This window comes from Zosterops lateralis (genome assembly GCF_965231275.1).
Source record: "Zosterops lateralis genome assembly, chromosome: 1".
Lineage (NCBI taxonomy): Eukaryota > Metazoa > Chordata > Aves > Passeriformes > Zosteropidae > Zosterops > Zosterops lateralis.
Window position 1 is genome coordinate 120,759,748 of NC_139762.1, and position 18,086 is coordinate 120,777,833.

At 38.7% G+C, this 18,086-nt stretch overlaps 1 protein-coding gene across 2 annotated transcripts in view; it reads right to left on the reverse strand.

Annotated features, from left to right (window-relative positions):
• STAU2 (staufen double-stranded RNA binding protein 2) overlaps positions 1-18,086 on the reverse strand; it is a 167,106-nt gene that overhangs the window by 105,069 nt on the left and 43,951 nt on the right. For both annotated transcript variants that reach the window (XM_083861260.1, XM_083861259.1), the window contains exons 6-7: positions 8,290-8,449; positions 4,578-4,685 (exon numbers count right to left, since the gene is read on the reverse strand). In XM_083861260.1, the coding sequence (XP_083717386.1) occupies positions 4,578-4,685; positions 8,290-8,449 (268 nt within the window). The remainder of the gene's footprint in view (positions 1-4,577; positions 4,686-8,289; positions 8,450-18,086) is intronic.

Below are 18,086 nucleotides of genomic sequence, written 5' to 3' on the forward strand. Positions count from 1 at the left end.
TTTTAATGTGCTCAAACCTTCAATCTTAACATTATTACAACATGTTTTGTATTAAAGTTCTTTTTATCAAGGTCATGTCCCTTGCATTATTTAGTTTTGCTGTTGCACTGTAATGAGGTCTCCTTAGGCTTGTATTTCTTTTTTAAGTTCTCTTTTGTGGCAACTTCACCCAGCAAATACAATTACCACAGCATATATCAATAAAAAGACACAAAATTAAAATTAACAGACAACTTTGTCCCATTTTCCCAGAATAAGATGACATCTATGCCAGAATGGGATTTTTCTTTGTAGTCCAGGGGTATTTTTTTTTGTAGTCCAGGAGTATTCCCTCTCTAATATTCCAGGTATTAATTTCAGAAGTCCCTGCACCAGAGCTGGGATGAGCCCAGGGCCAGGATCTCCTGCTCTCAGACACAGTTGTGTTTCCTACCCATACTGAGCACCTTAATCGCACTGCAGCCTCTCCCACTCTATTTTACAGTGTCTCAAACCATCCCTGTACTTTGTTATTCAAGCATTACAACATGCTTGCTGTAAAACATAGCTAAATTAACCTTACTAAGGTCCTTAATGTTTCTGGGGTTCTGCTAATGCTATTATATAGGTGTTTGTCTTTACATGCAATATAATGTACTAATAAAATATACAAGAATGTCTATACTGATCAGATGAAAAAAGAAAAAATAACTTGGTTAAGAAATATAATTGCTGAGTTCCTAAAATATTAGTTTATATAAGTTTTCTCATATTTATATAAATGCACACAAATATATATATATGAGAGAAAGAATGTTAATGCCAAACCAGATTATATCTTCATATACACAAAAGCATATTTCTTAATATAAAACTAATGCATTCTGGCGTGTTTTTCATCTTTTTAATTTTAAGTATGTGACACAGGGTAAATAATTGACTGGAAAACATTAAAAACTGTATCTTTGTTAGTGTGTAAATGGAAAAAAGCCTGTGTTGTCAATGAAATGAACCCCATAGGATTCAGATGGGATCTGGATCAAGCTAAACATCTAAATTTGGTAATTAAGCAAAAAAATATTTACCTAACAACATTTTTGGTTAACTCCAGATTTCAGATCTTTTTACTCCATATGATTTCAAACAGTTATGCTGTGAGCCTTGGGACAGAAAACACTAAGACAAAATTCAACCTTTGCTATCTAAGAAGAATATGCACATTAGGACATTAAACTATTTCCTCAGTTGAAAGATACGACCTGTGGACCTAATCACGGTTAATTTAGAGCTGAGAATTTGATTAAGGGTGACAGTTCAATACACTTTTCTTTTTCTGTTCCGTGGATTTAAAGAATAATTAAAGCAAGAGAAAACACAGGGGGCCAAAACACATCTAAGGTCAAGTTACATCAAGAATGAATTTGGCTCAACTTAATGAATCATGCTGACAAATGAAAAACAGAAGTATGATTACAGTGAAAGAGTAACACTGGTTTAATTATTAATGAGATGCCAGGTAGAAAATTCAAAAGATTGAGACAAGATTAAACATACATTAAAAAAACCCCAAAACTAGAGGAGACAAAAATCAGATTAAAAACCCCATGTCACCTACATCTATGAACACACGATTACTTATAAGATTTTAAAATATCAATATATTTCCAGGAGCTTGTGCAGACAGATACATCAGATTTTCCCAATTCCAAAAATAAGATTTTTTAAAAAAATAATTTAAAAATAAAAAAAAATAATTTAAAAATTAAAAATGAACACTCTGAATGTCAAAGTGTAAAGATGCAGTGAGAAGGGTGACCATTCTGCAAAACCCAACTGAGAGTTACTATAGTCAGTCATCTAAAGCCTCAATCCCCAGGACAGCAGAAGCCAGATGGGTGTGAAACTTCCTGCTGAGAACTACTCTCCCAGAGTCTGCAGTTTGGCCTGTCCCTGGATCAAAATGCAGAATCTCTGTCTTACTGTGTGTAAGAAACACTTTCCAGCAGAACACTGGACACGAGTGGAGGGGCAGAAAATTTGCCTTTTCAGGCACTCTATGCCTTTCCTGATATTGAGAATGAAAAAAAACATTATTATATTTGCTATTCTAAAGAAATAACACTGCAATCCAAGGAAAAATATTGAAAATAAAACGGCAATCTGAAACATCCCAATGTATTCTAAAATCTGAAGCTGTTTGACCTCAGTTATGTCTTCTAGGCTCATCTATTCCTTACTGACAAATAAGGAGTAAAAAACATACATACTGAAAAAGAAGCAAAAAGCAAGGTTTTAGCCTACTGTCAAGGCAGGAATAAGAAGTGAAATGACCATTCTACAGCTACTCTAACAATTCCTACAGCAAACACTTTTGTAGTCATCCTTAAAAACTGTTCATTGGGAACCTCACAAATGCCTTGCAGCAGTTGGATTTTGACTTAAAAGTTAATGAATCAAAGTTAGCTAAGAACACAGCAGTGACAAGTATGGAGTAAAGCTTGTTCTTTGTTAAAATTGAATGTTTTTATTTAGCAACTTAATAGATAGAAAGTTTTTAAAACTCATCCTAAATTTCCTAGACAATTAAAACTAGCCACATTACATAACACAGGACTGTTCACTCCTTGTGTAATTCTGAGGATATGTTTACATAAAACTTTATATATATTTATGATCATTACTTTGTTGCATAACCCAGCACTGTTGGAACATTGGCTAAAGCTTTGTCAGATGAAGAAAAGGCAGATCATTTTATAGCTACCACACACAAAATAAAAGCTAGAAAAAGCTTTGATGCCTGCCTGGAATAACACAAGACCATTAGTAAATAAAATCCTATTAGAAACATCAGATCCTGGGGATTATCCATAATTGCTTAGCAGTTTTATTGAAAATTAAGCCAGAACCAAGTTCAATCAAAACTCTATTTGAGAATGTCACCAATACTTGGATTTAAAGGCAGGAAATAACACAAAACCTGTCAGGAGAGCAAGAAACTGTCTTTTTTCAATGTTGCTAACATTCTTTGGCAAGTGACACATTAGATTTTTCCCTACAAAGTATCTCTGCCTTCACCCTCTCCTTACAAAATGCTCTCCCTTTAATAAGCTCAAATAGAAGTGAAGAAGACATTCAAAGCATTTCCCCTCTTTTCTTTTCAACTTCCAAGCTCTTCTGTGACCAGTGACCATACATCTCCTTACAATTTAGTGCATTGATTGGTATGGAACTATTCCAAATATTTTAAAATGTTTGAGGAAGAAAACAATGATTGAAAACTGAGACGTTAATGATGAGTTTTCTTTTTGAAACACAAGCATTTGTTTCCATTACATCTGCTCCTAGCTAAGCGTTAGGTGATTGGCATGTAGTGGCAAACTGATACACCAACAGTCCCAGACACTCCAGTTTTATCCTCTAGATTTTACATTCTCTTAATGTTCTAGTTAGTCCATATCACATAGACCACATATATGAAGCATATATGCCTTTGCCATACTGAGGAATTCCTTAGTCATGAAAAATATCCTTTGTTTTTCTTACCTACCTTCTGAGAGATTTCTCAGATTTCTAAGATGGTCCAAATAGCTTATTTGATGTTGGCCAATTCAAGGACATGGGCCAAACATGTCAGTAAACTGCATACAGCACACTGTAAGGCATGCCACAGCTTAGGGGTTCTGATTCTTTTCACATGCAAATACATGCCTATACTTTAAAAGGAAAAAGCTCTGGAGAAAATAACCATCACCAGTATAAGCATTATCCACGTCTTTCATGCAGACTCAGTTTAAATGTAAAACAAAATGCAGAAAAATAAAAAGATAAAAGGCCACTTACATTAGCATTTTCTGCATAAGAAAGAAAGAAAGAAAGAGAAAGAGCGAGCTTGAAAATCTGGTGCTTCCTACCACAATGATGTTGGATTTTTTACAACAAGGTTTTGTAAGAACTTTCTCATCGGAAAATAATTCCTGTTAGTATCATTCATTCTCTCATAGTTACTTCATTGATAGCACTGGAGCTATTCCAAATGCTCTTTATTACTTCAGGTAAACAAAGGTGTCAGAAGTGGGTTCATAGATAAAATCATATGAAGCAAACAAAAAAACTTGTGAAAGCTTAAGTAGAAATAGATAAGTGAAACAGAATCAGAGTGGAAGATATTCCTGACTTTCTGAAAACAACACACTGAAGGTGAAATGTTTCAGCTGGAACTTATCTAGTGTATGAATGCCAACAGTTAAAGCAAAGACTTTGGTTAACTCTTTGGAAGATTATTTCAAATCAGATTTAGTGTGGCTACAGATTCTAATCCCACAGCTCTGGACAGAGGATGGTTTAACTGTCTTCCTGCCATCCAAGTGTTTGCAACCAAATAATAGATCTCTAGAAGTTCTGAAAGAGCATCTATTTTATCAGTAAAAAGTAATTGTCTTAGACTCTGATACACTGACATTTTTAAAAATAATTTCCATGAATATGAAATTAATATTTTTCATATATGAATATTATCTGTGTTGAGTTTTAGTGGTACCTTTTTTTAATACTTTCTTAGTGAGATAAGTATGTAACACAGATAAAAATGTAACACATACCTCAAAAGTGACAGGTATATTGCGCTTCAAAGCAATTTCAAACACTACGCTGATCTCAGATTTGTTTGCATCTTTATCTTCTTCTGATTCTTTTCCTGTTTCTCCATTCTGAAAATGATGCATACATAATCATACTACAATTCTTAGAAGATCAACAAAACATAATATTCCTCTCCCCCCAATTTCTCAAAGATTTTGAAGTCTCCTTTCAGGCTGTAAATCAGCATTTGTACATCTGTGTCAGCACCTCATTATCAGACATCTGATATATATGACATATATGACTGAAGCCATATATATACTGATATATTGTGCTTATGCTTCATAACAAAGGAACACATACACACTAATTTATAAATTAATTATAAACAGCCAAATAATGTCTATGGATGTTAGTCTTATTAATGACATGGATAACAATTGTCTGAGTACACACTTGTGTCAAACATGAGGATCAAACAGGTCCTTTGACCTGTTTGTCAGGCTCTCTGTGGGTATCCCTTCTTAGCAAAGAAGAAATCTGTACTTCTTGGAAAGTACAGAAGACTGTACTTCTCTCAGAAGAAATTCAGTCAATCATCCCCACACTCTGACTGGGTCACCAGGTTACAGGTGTCCTCAGCAGGGCCAGCTGGTTAATGGCCCCTCCATCAACTTCCCTCTGGGAGTTATGACCAGTGTGAAAAGGTAGTGACAGAGAACAGCTTGCTCAACATGGAACATTATTTATTTATCCATAGGAACATAACAAACAGAGAGGCAAAGAGATAAAAAACCAAAAGGCATATGAAACATTCTGCCTAAAATTCAGCTTTGCTTTACTCTTCAGGTTAATTTAAATTTTCTAACACAGCCATCAGCACCAGGATCAGTCAGAGTTTTGCCTTTTGCAACTACTGCCTTTGGTGTTTGTCTCCCCAGGCCACATTTCCTTAGTTCTCAGAGGCTTCACTTCCAGCTACTTTCAAACTGCAAAGGTCTGAAATACTTCAAACTGCGATCTCTCAACAACCATGTAACCTTGGCCAGGCTCCTAATTTTTTATTAGTGGAGGTAAACATCAAAGACACTTGGGCTGAATTAGGTGGATTCCTGCAGAGCTCCCATCTTACATAACAAAATCTGATCTAAATCTTCAGCCACCAGCATAGCTACAAAATTCAGAGACCGCAGTTCTAAAACAACATTAAAAAAGAACTAGGTTCTTCACATTAAAATGAAATTGATCAATCTTTTATCTACCTTTTTTTAACTCTTAAGATATTACTCTTTAAGATAACACAGGGCCAAAAATCCAGCACTCAGCTACAGCATGCAGACATGGAACACCTTTTGTCTCATGAAATTGCTGCAAAATCTTGATTCTGAAAAAAGTCATTTACATGGCTGGCATTGATCTGGAGCTAAATATAAAACAAAAGTATTATAAAGTTTATAGAACCTCCAGAAAAAAAGAGTGCTGTGCAAAACAATAACAAGGGTAGTTACAATGAAATTATGTAGGACCTCTAGCTCATTTCATATAATGAAATGTAAAGTACCACTGAAATCAAGAATGTAGATCATTACTTACAGGACATGCAAAGCATTGATTAGGTTCACTGAGAAAGATCAGCAGTTAAAAGGACAATATTTAAAAGTAAAAAAAAATCTGGGGATATAAAGAATGAGATACTACTATTCTGTAAAAATCCTTAGTGAGAATATTACTTGGTATTGTATTCAATTAAGTTTGTGCTTGATAAAGGATACTGATAATCTAAAAAGCTGGGAGAAAAAAACAACAACAACAAAAAAAAAACCCCAACCACCCCCACCCCAAAAAAAAAAAAAAAAACAGCCCAAAGAATGAACTACTGATTAGAAAAAACAACTTTGCACCGATACACTATGAAAACAATCAGTTCTATAAAAATATTAAAAAACATTTAAGAACAATCCGTAAATGTACTTGTGGGAGAGATTTTTGATATCTGTTGGTTACATTTAGCAAACATAAGAAAATACCACTTAAACAGAAAACAAAGCCAAGTGAATTCTAAAAGAAATGCCTCAAATTATCTTTGAAATGGAAAATAATCAAACACTGGCATAATTTACATAAAAATAATATAATGCCCACTGGACTGTCAGCAAGCCTTCAAGTCAAGAATGTTTAGGTTTTCTAGCTGTACTCTAGTTTAACCAGATATGTATAGCCTAACTAAAAACTACAGTTTAAATTTTCATGATTAATACAAACACATCTGTCCAGAAAATCCCTCATTGTCCCGTCTGCCCTTACAATTTAACTCCCTGCATATTTTTTCACCAAACATAGTAGAGAACCTAACAGTGAGTGAAGAAAAGGGAGGATCAAGGCCTTAGTACCCTAGTACTGAGCAATAAAGTTTCCAGCCTTAGGAAGATAAAATATGTTCAGGAGTGTCTCAAACACTTTGGATTTATATTTGATCCTCATTCCCACAACTGACACTTTAATTGTAAGGCCTTTCTTAGCCTCACATCTATGAGACAGCAGAGGTGCTTTGGCAGACACACAATAGCTCTTTGTGAAAGCACATTCACCAGCAGCCCTGCCCTGCTGGCTGATTGCTTCTGCTCACCTTATGCTCTTCTACACATTTGTGCAATTAGGTATTAAGACGGCAATACTCCTTTTCGGTGATTTAATATGGATAAAAGATTTTATCCTTAATTAAGTTTTTTCTAATAACAGAAAGAAAGGATAGCTTGAAATGGAAGAAGAATATACAGAAGGCTGCATTAAGGATGGCTGTGAAGGCCAATAGATAGACCTATGTAAGAAACTACTGTGCTATATTCCATGGATCCCGTTCCAGTCAAGTTCACTGAGTTACTAATGGGATTACTAGATGGGTACCAGCAGGTCTGTCCTTGCTCCCTCAGGAACACACTGTCAGTGACTGGGGAAGAAAGCTCAACTCATAATGTAATTGAGGCCAGCCAGAGTATGCTGTGTATTGGCTCTGATCCATGTCCAATGTTTGATGAATCAATCACCTTCCACAGATAACTAAGCTGGTCAGTTTTGCTGAAGGAAATACAGTTTTGCTAAGACAGACCATGTCCCACGGGGAGAGCACAACCCACCAGTGAATGGTGCCCTGTGTGCACTTCCCATGGGCAGCAGCAGGGAGGAGCCTGAACCTTGGCACCATGAAGCCCTTAAACTCTATTTCAACCAGTCTTCAGTTCTCTGGAGAGCTACACTCAGCTCTGCACAGTGCAACACTTTGTACTCCCTCCATCATGATCTCGGCAAAGGGTTACCTCCAGCCTTCTCCAGCCCCCTACAGCTCTAACCCATGAAGTGTCAGAGATGTTTTCCATGACTAACCTGCAACCAGTGCCCCTTAAGCTCAGTATAACCAAGCCACAGAGATTTACTTGACTGAGGATTCAATTTAGTCTCCTACCAAAACACACCTGCTATTGAGAACCTATAGTATCCCAAGTGGTCTTCAGCTGCTCCCAGAGCTCTTGCAAGTACTTGGCTTCTTTGACTGGGAAATGTTATTATATTTTTGCTTTCAATTTAGGAAGATTATTCTGAGAATATTTTTTCTGTTTAATATTTTTAAAAATATGACACATTTTAATTTTTAAGCAGCAATATAAGCCACTTAAAGACACAGCAGTGAAAAAGCAAGTTATTCTTTAAAAAAAAAAAGTTTCCTGAAGCACAGACCTGAGGTAATTTTTCTGGAATAGGCTCATTCTGAAGAGCTTGAAGGGCCTTCATTGCAGCATTATGTCTAGCAGCTTGACGAGTCTTTCCTTCACCAAAAAACTCACTGTTGCCAACCGTTAACTGGACATAGAAAATTTTAGGCACTGGGCAGTGATACCTGGAAGGAAGTAATGAAAAGAAAAAAACAATAAAAGTTAGGAATTTTACCCATCCATTTTATGTAAAATAGGGTAGTATTTGGGGATGAAACATTATCTTTTCTCCCAAAATAAGACCCAGAACTCAAATACATGGACTGTTCCTCAGCAAGGCAGTTGTTAACTCTGACAGCAGCTCCTATGTACAAACCAGCTCTTCACCTACACTTGTGAAGCTTTGCAATGAGCTCTACTATTTACCAGCCCAACAGCCTAGCTCTGCTCCCCTCTTGGTTTGAGTCTTGAGAAGATGAAATCTAAGGAGAATCAAAAACTCCAGTGGAGACCTGCCTGGGAGACAACTCCTGTCCCACAGAAAAGTGGCATGGAGCAAAAAGTATTGTGAGATTGTTCATATGAAACCTGTCATCATAGCTCAGCTCTAAGGGACAACAAAGTCAGACGACAGAGAATATATCTAGCAGAAATGGATCCTCACTTGACAAATAACTTGTTCATATTTTACAGCAATGTAAGAAAGTCCAGGATTCCAGGATTCCAAAAGCATGGACAAAAGCAAGGTCCATAACAACAAAACTAGATTGACTCAAACTAGATTCAATCAAACATAGCACTGTATTTTCCTTATTCCTCTTAAAGGATCCTTTTTAAAGTGTGCTCTCTCCACTTTTATCTGTGGACATGGAAGGCAACTTTTTGATATTAAGTCTTTCTAAATTTTCATTAAGAATTGTAACCCAGTTGTTTCAGCTGTAAAATAAAATATAAAGTTTACCAGAGAGCAGCACACTTCAGAACCAGACAAGTGTAAATAAGTACTCTAGCCTCAATGCCCCTGAACTTTGTGCCTTATTCTAAAACTACATTTATATGGAAAGAGCCAAGCGTAACACTGGCTCCAACATGCCTCTGGCTATAGGGCCTTGGAGGAGTGAGCTAAGTTGCCTTTACAACATGCAAAAAGTGGGTATTTACTTTGATTTCTTGTTTACAGATTAACACACTTATAGAGAATTATTAAAGCCTGGAAATGCTTTTGCTTACTTAACATTTTCATAAAATTATATAATAATTCCTGCTGGAAAGGCTTCTGAAGGTTTTCTGTTCCAAAGCAGCATCCACAACATGGTCAAGACCTGAAGTTACAGTATCTTGCTCATGCCTGGTCCAAGGTATTGTGGACATCTCCAAGGATGAAGATTCCACAACATCTCTGGATGACCTGTTCTAGTGTTGGACCACAGTTTCTGGAAAACTATTACAAAGCTCTTACATGCCTAATGGAATTCAAACACTTGGCACTGATATTGTTGGAGATTTGCAGATGGAGCAGAAATCTTTCTCCCAATGCCAAAAATTACCAGCTGCCAGCTTTTGTCATCACAGGACTCCCTCCCAGTTTCCCAGCCCAATTGGCACTGACTCTCCCTGCTCCTCCTTTGGTATGGCTGGGAATTCATACTCTTGTACTTAGAGGGTCTTAGAGAAGATCCAAGTGATCTCTTACTCATTTGATCTAGTGATGTCAGCAGTTTGTTGACATCTTCCTGAATCTTCTTTACTTGGTAACAAATCCTCTGACAGAGCATGCCTCCTGCAGACAAGACCATTATCTCTACAGCCCAGCTAGAGCTCTGTAGCCAGCTCTGACTCAAGGTCTCTGATGTACCAGGAGAGCTGCCCCAGATGGTGCTAGGAACTGTGCCAGGTGGTGCATCACCAGCACTGCTGAGCACAACTCCATCCTCAGCAGAGTTTCCCATTCCCTTCTGCATCATCTGCTGTGCAACCTGCTGTGTCTGTTGCCTGTCTCTGGAAGCAGTGCTCTAGGCCCTGCACTTAGATGTGCTCTTCCCCAGTACCTACATGTGCTTGACCATCTTTAATCAGGAGATGACTGGAAGGAAAGCTCAATGCAGCTTTTGACCAGGAGTAGCTGACAGAGCTTACTGGCAGCTGCTAGAGCTTGCTAGAAGCCACAGCCTCCTGTAGTGCTCTTTTCCCTGCAGAAACAGGTACTCTCAAGTTCCTTGAAGAGTTCCAGTAATCTTCCCACCATCCCAGAAGATACAGAACTGGAAATGGCTGCATGCATTGACTGCTGCTTAGCACAAGACAAGCTGTGTCATGCAAAAGCAGTAAGCACCTTGATAGCATGTCCCACCTCATTACTTCACAATTCTCTTTAAATAGAAAGGAGATAGTGCTGTTAGCAACCATCTAGATTTAGGGAAAATACAATATCCATCAGAAGTTCCTGTTTCCTGTTGAGTTACTAGACCTACCTTTCTCTCCACTGCATGCAAAGGAGGAAAGCACATGAACTTAATCCACTTTATAAACTCAAATCCCACAACAGGCTGCCTCTTTTTCCTTCTCCCCTCCCCACCTTTTCTTTTAAAGAGTGTTTAGGGAGCTATTTATGTGATAATAAGGAAAAATGATATTCAGCCTGTGGCTCTAAAGCCTCATGCAGTTCTTTGGCATTGCCAGAATGATTAGGCTTTTATATGGTTTTGATTAAATTTTTCTTGCTCTCCTTGGCCTCAAGCAGAGTTGTAACAGAGCACTGATAATACAAGCATTGCCAGGAAAGCGCAAAAGAACACCTGAAATCCTCAGAAAATGAACTAAATCTGTGAGGCTATTGGCTTCTCTACAACAAGAAGCATGTCAAAGGAAACAACATCCTCCTCTTTTCAGTGGTGAGGACAGAGACTGTATTAACAAAAGCCTCAAAAGTAATCACAGTATTACAATCTGAAAGTACAGTGTGACAATTAAACTGAGTTTTGATAATGAATGGTTCTGCATCCCAAAGATGTATGTACGCTCATGTGTAGAACAAGCCCACAAAAAGGTAAAATGATGTATCTGCCACTGATCATTAACAAACCTTCCCAGTATAGTAAATATGAGTTATTAGAAAAGGAATCACTAAATTCTATATAAGTATTTGGAATATATATATAGAATTTAATGATTATTCTGCAATAATATATGAGCACAATGTTTTCCATCATAAGAACATCTACACATCAGCTTTACACTTCTCAATCCCGTCACTTTGTTCAGCCACAGAACTGAAACAGTCAAGATTTCCAGCAGTAACGTCTCACATATGGACTCATTAGGTCTCTAAAAGTTTTTAAATAATTTTCATTTAGAAAATACGTAGCTTCCTGCTTTCTACATGGCAGCTACAAATGCTAGGATTTTCCTTGGAGAACATTCCTATGTAAAAGAGATTTTCATGTGATACTGGCACACTCCTCAGAACATAAACTGACCAACACAGCCAAATGACAGAAGATTGTAAGACTAGAAGACAACAAAAGGGCATGTGAAATGATACATTCAGTTGGAAGAAAACAAAGCGTAAATATGTGTGTATATAGATGTGCATAACAGATAATACATATAAGTCATATATAGCCTAGAAAAACAAGTTCATTTTCATCTGGCTCTTCCAGACGTCTGAGATTCTTAAAAAGAGCCTTCAAACAAGAAGTCTGGAAAGCAGGTTCCCTTTATTCCCTCTAAGTTCACAGCACCAGAAATCTACTTTTTACCTAATGCCACTAGAATAGTTAACCTGAAAAAGGATGTTTGCTCTATGAATGTGACCTTGGATGTCAAATTTCAGCAATGAGTAAATATTTACAACTAGTTATAAACCCCTAAAAATAGGGGTTCATAACAGAAATGCTGACAGACCTCAACTAAGTTGGTGTGAGTGGGCGCCACTATAATTAAATAAATCACCAAGGTCTGTTGACAATTAGAAAACTCATTTTGGTTTGCCACAGAGACAAACAAAAATTCTGTTCATTATAATTTTACTGGAATATGATGTCATAACATGTAAGCATACTGAAACAATCTGCTGCTTTTCTAGCCAAAATATTAATTGCATACTAAGGAGCCCTTGGGGCCTCTTCCTTTTTGGCCATCAAATCCACACACACAAAGACAAATAAAGTATTAGTACATACGTTATGTGTTCATACTGCATTTCCTGCATTTCTCTGGATTCCTCAATGCCATAAATATTTTTGATAAATACTGTTACTTTCTTCTTAGAAAGGGAATAAAAGCAAGTGCAAGATGCAGCTCACAGAAACCAGGAAGTTTATTTAGATTTAACCTTGTGTTAAAAAATCAGTGAATTTTTCCCTAAATTCTAATGGTCAACATATTCTTCAACTAAGTAAAAAAGAACAAATAAACTAAATTACTTCCCCACTACACAAGTGTTATAGGAAGTATTACCTTATTCCCATTCCATAATGCAAAGTGAAGAGAAACTGGGACCACATTTTAGTGGCCAAGATAAAGGCCTCTAAAATATGAGCTACAACATAGTATGGGAAAGTCATTCTTCAGATGCCAGCTCTGCTGAAAGGGTCATTCTCTGCACTTTTTTTATCTGGCTCCTTTTCCATAGGAAGTCAATCAAGCTGGCAGCCCTGCTGGCACTGCTAAATCAGGAAAATGCTGTGAGCTTTGTGAGTGGAAGGATAGGGAGCCACAAACGATGCAGGGGAGTAGGAAACAACTCTTTCTTCCTAACATTTGAAATTTCTCTAGGGGAGCAAGTTGCTTAGTGCAGCTGTTCCCTGGCTATATCCTATTTTCCTAGGCAGTCCATTAGCCACATGCATTTCTTACAGATGTGAATTCTATGTTTTGAAGAAGGAAACATCCAGTATAGTTACTTTTGTCTTCACACAGTGAACCTTCTGGTTCTTTCAGCAGATCCACAACAACACCTGGGAACAAAGAGGCTCTCTTTTCCAAGTACTCCTGAGAACTACAATCCATTATTCTTGAACTATGTCTACTACAGGCTAGGCTGCTTGATCAAGCAGAGCCTATAGATGAAGCCTTGTTGCTCCAGTTCCAGGAAGGATTTTGCTCACAGGCTCTTTTCCTGTTGGGTGACTTCAACCACCCTGACATGTGGTGGGAAAGTAGCAGGGTGAGCTGTAAGCAGTCCAGGAGACTCCTGGAATGCATGGAGGATAGTTTCTTAACCAGCCTGATTAAACAGAGAACTTAGGGTGAAAAAGAGGATAGATCATCTCTAGAAGGAGGATCTGGTAACTTGGGAGGACTATAAGGATGTTGCAAGGTCATGTAGGGAGAAAATTAGAAGGGTCAAAGCCCAGTTAGAACTTGATTTGGCTGTTACAGTTTAAGACAACAAAATAAGTTTCTATAAATACATTGGCAGCAAAAGGACGGTCTTCAGCATTTGTTAAATGCAGAGAGTAGTGACAGGAGATGAGGAAAAGGCAGAGATACTTAATGTCTTCTTTGCCTCAGTCTTCAATATCAAGACCGGCTGTCCTCAGAATACTCATGCCCCAGAGCTAGAAGCTGATGATGGGGAGTTGAGTGAAACCTCCATAAACCAGGAGGAGATGGTTAGTGACCTGCTATGCTAATTAAATACTCACAAGACTATGGGCCCAGATGGGATCTACCCCAGAGTAATGGGAGAACTAGTGAAAGAACTTGCCACACCATTCCCAATAATCTAAAAGCAGTTCTGGTCAAATGATGAAGTTCCAGCTGAATGGAAATTAGCAAATGTAACATCCATCTACTAGAAGGGTTGGAAGGATGATCTAGAGAATAATGGGCCTGTCAGCCTGACCTCAGTTCCAGGCAAGGTTATGAAAGAGATAATCCAGGGTGCTATTGCACAGCACTTACAAGACAATCAGAGGATCAGGCCCAGCCAAAGTGGATTTACAAAAGGAAAGCCCTGCTTGACCAGCCTGATCTTCTATGACAAAGTGACTCACTTAGTAGATGACAGAAGGCTGTGGATGTCATCTACTCTGACTTCAGTAAAGCCTTTGACACTATTTCCCTCACCATCCTCCTAAAAAAACTCTCTGCCTGCAGCCTGGATGAGTGGGCTCTTCAATGGTTAAAACCTGGCTGTATGGCTGGGCCCAGGGAGTTGTGGTGAATGGAGCTAAATCCAGGTGGCAGCCAGTTGCTAGTGGTGCTCTCCAAGGCACAGTTTTGGGGCTGGTCCTGTTTAATAACTGTTTAATCTCTTTACTGGATGTAGGGATTGAGTGCAGCCAATTTGCCAATGACACTGAACTTAGTGTCATTGTTGGCTGTTGATCTGCTGGAGGGTAGAAAGGCTCTGCAGAGAGACCTGGACAGACAATCAGGGCTAAGGATGACTGCATGAGGTTCAATAAGGCAAAGTGCCGAGTTCTGCACTTGGGTCACAACTACCCCATGCAGCACCACAGGCTGGAGGAGGAGCTGTTCAGCAGAAGGGACCTGGGGGTGCTGGTTGACAGCTGGCTGAATATGAACCAGCAGAATGTCCAGGTGGCCAAGAAGGCCAATGGCATCTGTATCAAGAATAGTGTAGCCAGCAGGACTAGGGAACCCCCCTGTACTCAGCATTGGTGAGGCCAGACCCCAAGTACTGTGTTCAGTTTAGGGTCCCTCACTTTGAGGTGCTGGAGGATGTCCAGTGAAGCACAAGGCTCATGAAAGGTCTAGAAAACTTGTCTTATGAGGAACAGCCGAGGGAGCTGGGTTTGTTTAGACTCGAGAAGAGGAAATGGCTTTCAGCTGAGACAGGGGTGATTTGGATCGGATATTAGAAAAAAATTGTTCATGATCAGAATAGTCAGCCATTGGAATAGGTTGCCCAAGGACATGGTAGACTCACCACCCCTGGAGGTGTTTAAGAGGCATCTGGATCTGGCACTGGATGTTGTGGTTTAATGGTGTAAGAGTGGTAGTGCTGTATTGATACTGTACTTGATGATCTTTCTTCCAACCTGGATGATTCTACTTTATGACTTCTGAGCCAAGTAATAGACAGCTCTACCAGAGTGGATACGATAATGGATCTGCTGGTCACCAATGCAAGCAAGCTAAACAGGGACACAAAGACTGGAGGCAGACTGGGATACAGCGACCATGCCTTGGTAGAGTTCCTGTTCTGATGGATATGGATCAGGTAAAAAGGAAACTTAGGCTCCTAAACCTCAGGAAAGCAAACTTTCAGCTCTTCAAGGAGATAGTCAATAGGTTTCTTTCCCTGTGAAACTGCCCTCAGGGACAAGAGAGCAGAACAGAGCTGGCAGATCTTTAGTAAATTTTTCCATGGAGCACAAGAGCTAGCAATTCTCTCAAGGAAAACAAGAGATCAGTGTGGCTGAGTAGAGAACTGCTGGTCAAATTAAAGGGGAAAAAGCAAATGCACAGGCATGGAAACAAGGACAGGCAACCTCGGAAGAGTATAGAGATGATACTTTGTTGTATCATCTTTGTTGGTTGTGTAGGGATGGGGTGAGGAGGGCCAAGGTGAAGCTGGAACTCAACCTGGCAAGGGATGTAAAGAATAACAAGAAGGGCATCTACAAGTATGTCAAGCAGAAAAGGAAGGTCAAAGAAAGTGTTCCTTGCTGAAAAACAATGCTGGAAAACTGGTAACAGCAGATAAGGAGAAGGCTGAGATACTCAACAGCTTTTTTTGCCAGTCTTCAATGGCAACCTCTCTTCCCACACCACCAAAGTCCCCCTTATTTTAAGTAAAGGTCAGGTTCATGACCACTTGAGGAACCTGAATATAAACAAGTTTCTGGGACCTGATCAGCTGCAACAGAGTCCTGAGGGGAACAAGTGGATTTAGCTCCCAAGCCACAATCCATGATATTTGAAAAGTAATGTCGGTCAGAGCAAGTCCCAAGTGACTGGTAAAGAGAAACATTGTACCTATCTTAAAGAAGGGTAGAAAGGAGGAACAACTGGTCTGTCAGCCTCACCTCTGTGCCTGGGCAGATCACGGAACAGATCCTCCTAGAAGCTGTGCTAAGGCACAGGGTGGACAGGGAGGTGATTTGGGACAGCCAGCAAGGCTTCACCAAGGGCAAGTCCTGCCTGACCACCTTAGTGGCTTTCTACAACAGAGTGACAACATTAGTGAATAATGAAAGGGCTACAGTTGTCATTTATATGGACTTCTGTAGAACCTTTGACACGGTCCCCCATAACATCCCTCTCTCTAAACTGGAAAGAACTGGATTTGATGAACAGACTGTTAATTGGATAAGAAAGTGTTTGGACAGTTGCATCCAGAATGCAGCAGTTAGTGTCTCAGTCCGGATGGACATCAATGACAAGTGGTGTCCCTCAAGGATCTGCTTTGGGACCGGTGTTATTTAATATCTACATTAATAATATAGACAAAGGGATCAAGAGCACTCTCAGCAAATTTGCACATGACACCAAGCTGAGTGGGCAGGTTGTGACACCTGTGGGATAGGATGCCATCCAGAGGGACCTGGACAAACTCAAGAAATAGGCCTGTGGGAATCTCATGAGATTTAACAAGACTAAGTGCAAAGTGCTGCAGCTGGATCAGGGCAACACCCACTATCAGCACAGGCTGGGGGATGAACACAGGGAGAGCAGCTCTGCCAAGAAGGACTTGTGGTGCTGGTGGGTGAGAGGCTGGACATAAGTGGGGAATTCTTTATTGTGAGGTTGGTGAGGCACTGGACAGGTTGCATGGAGCAACCTGGTCTAGTGGAAGGTGTTCCTGCCCATGGCAGAGAGTTGGAACAAGATGATTTTTGAGATTACTTCCAACATAAACCATTCCATGATTTTATGATTAATTAGTCCGGCTGTTATCTTTTAGATTACTTTCATATCCTCCAAAAACATTCTTAATGTAAAGTGAGCAAGGCACACACTATATATCAGTTTTAGCCACAGACATCCTTATTTGAATGCTGACCTCCTCCCAGCTACATAGATGAGAATTTAAAAAAGAAAATTCACATATACTTGTCCTAAATTATTCTTTATTCAAAATATGGTTTTAAATTAGAATCTTTTAAAACTTTAAATGAATTTAATAAATTCTGAATGTTTCAGTATTTTTTTCTCTATTTAATTTTTGCTATGGTTATTTATGAAGCCGATTTTGACCTAGTTGTGGAAAATCCCTAAGCAAAAGAATGTTTAACTGACTATATAAGAATTGTAAAGAAAACCAGGTGATGAAAACATATTAACAGAAGGAGATTCAAAAGCATCTGTTCATTTTTTTAAAAAATAGTCAGAAAACATAACAAAGATGCTTCCCATTTTAAAACATAGAAACCCCAAAGCATTTTTATTTCAAATGCAAGCATGTTAGAAAATCCCACATTAAGCAGTCAAGATCCATGAGTTGCAGGCAACTGCATAATGTAATCCTCTTTATCTGCTAAGGTCTATTAGAAAACAAATGAGATTACTTGCTTCTGCTGAGAGGATGATCTTGAAGCTGAGTTGATACTTAGGAATCTCCTAGTGTTCACCTTGGCTATACTTTTACATACATTATTTTGTTTTGTGTCAATACTATCCTGTAATTCATATAGCTTATTTATTTTTTTATTGTTGTTTACGCTCCAAGATGAGCTTTCCTACTCCCTATCAGCCTTTGCTTTGAAAGGGAACAAGTTAAAGTATTTCAGAACTTTTCTGTATAAAAGGCTACCCACTGTCTTGATCATCCTTCACAGCCCTCCTCCATACTTGCTCCTGCTCTTAAACACAAAAGCCAGGAATGGTAAACAATATATCATATAAAAG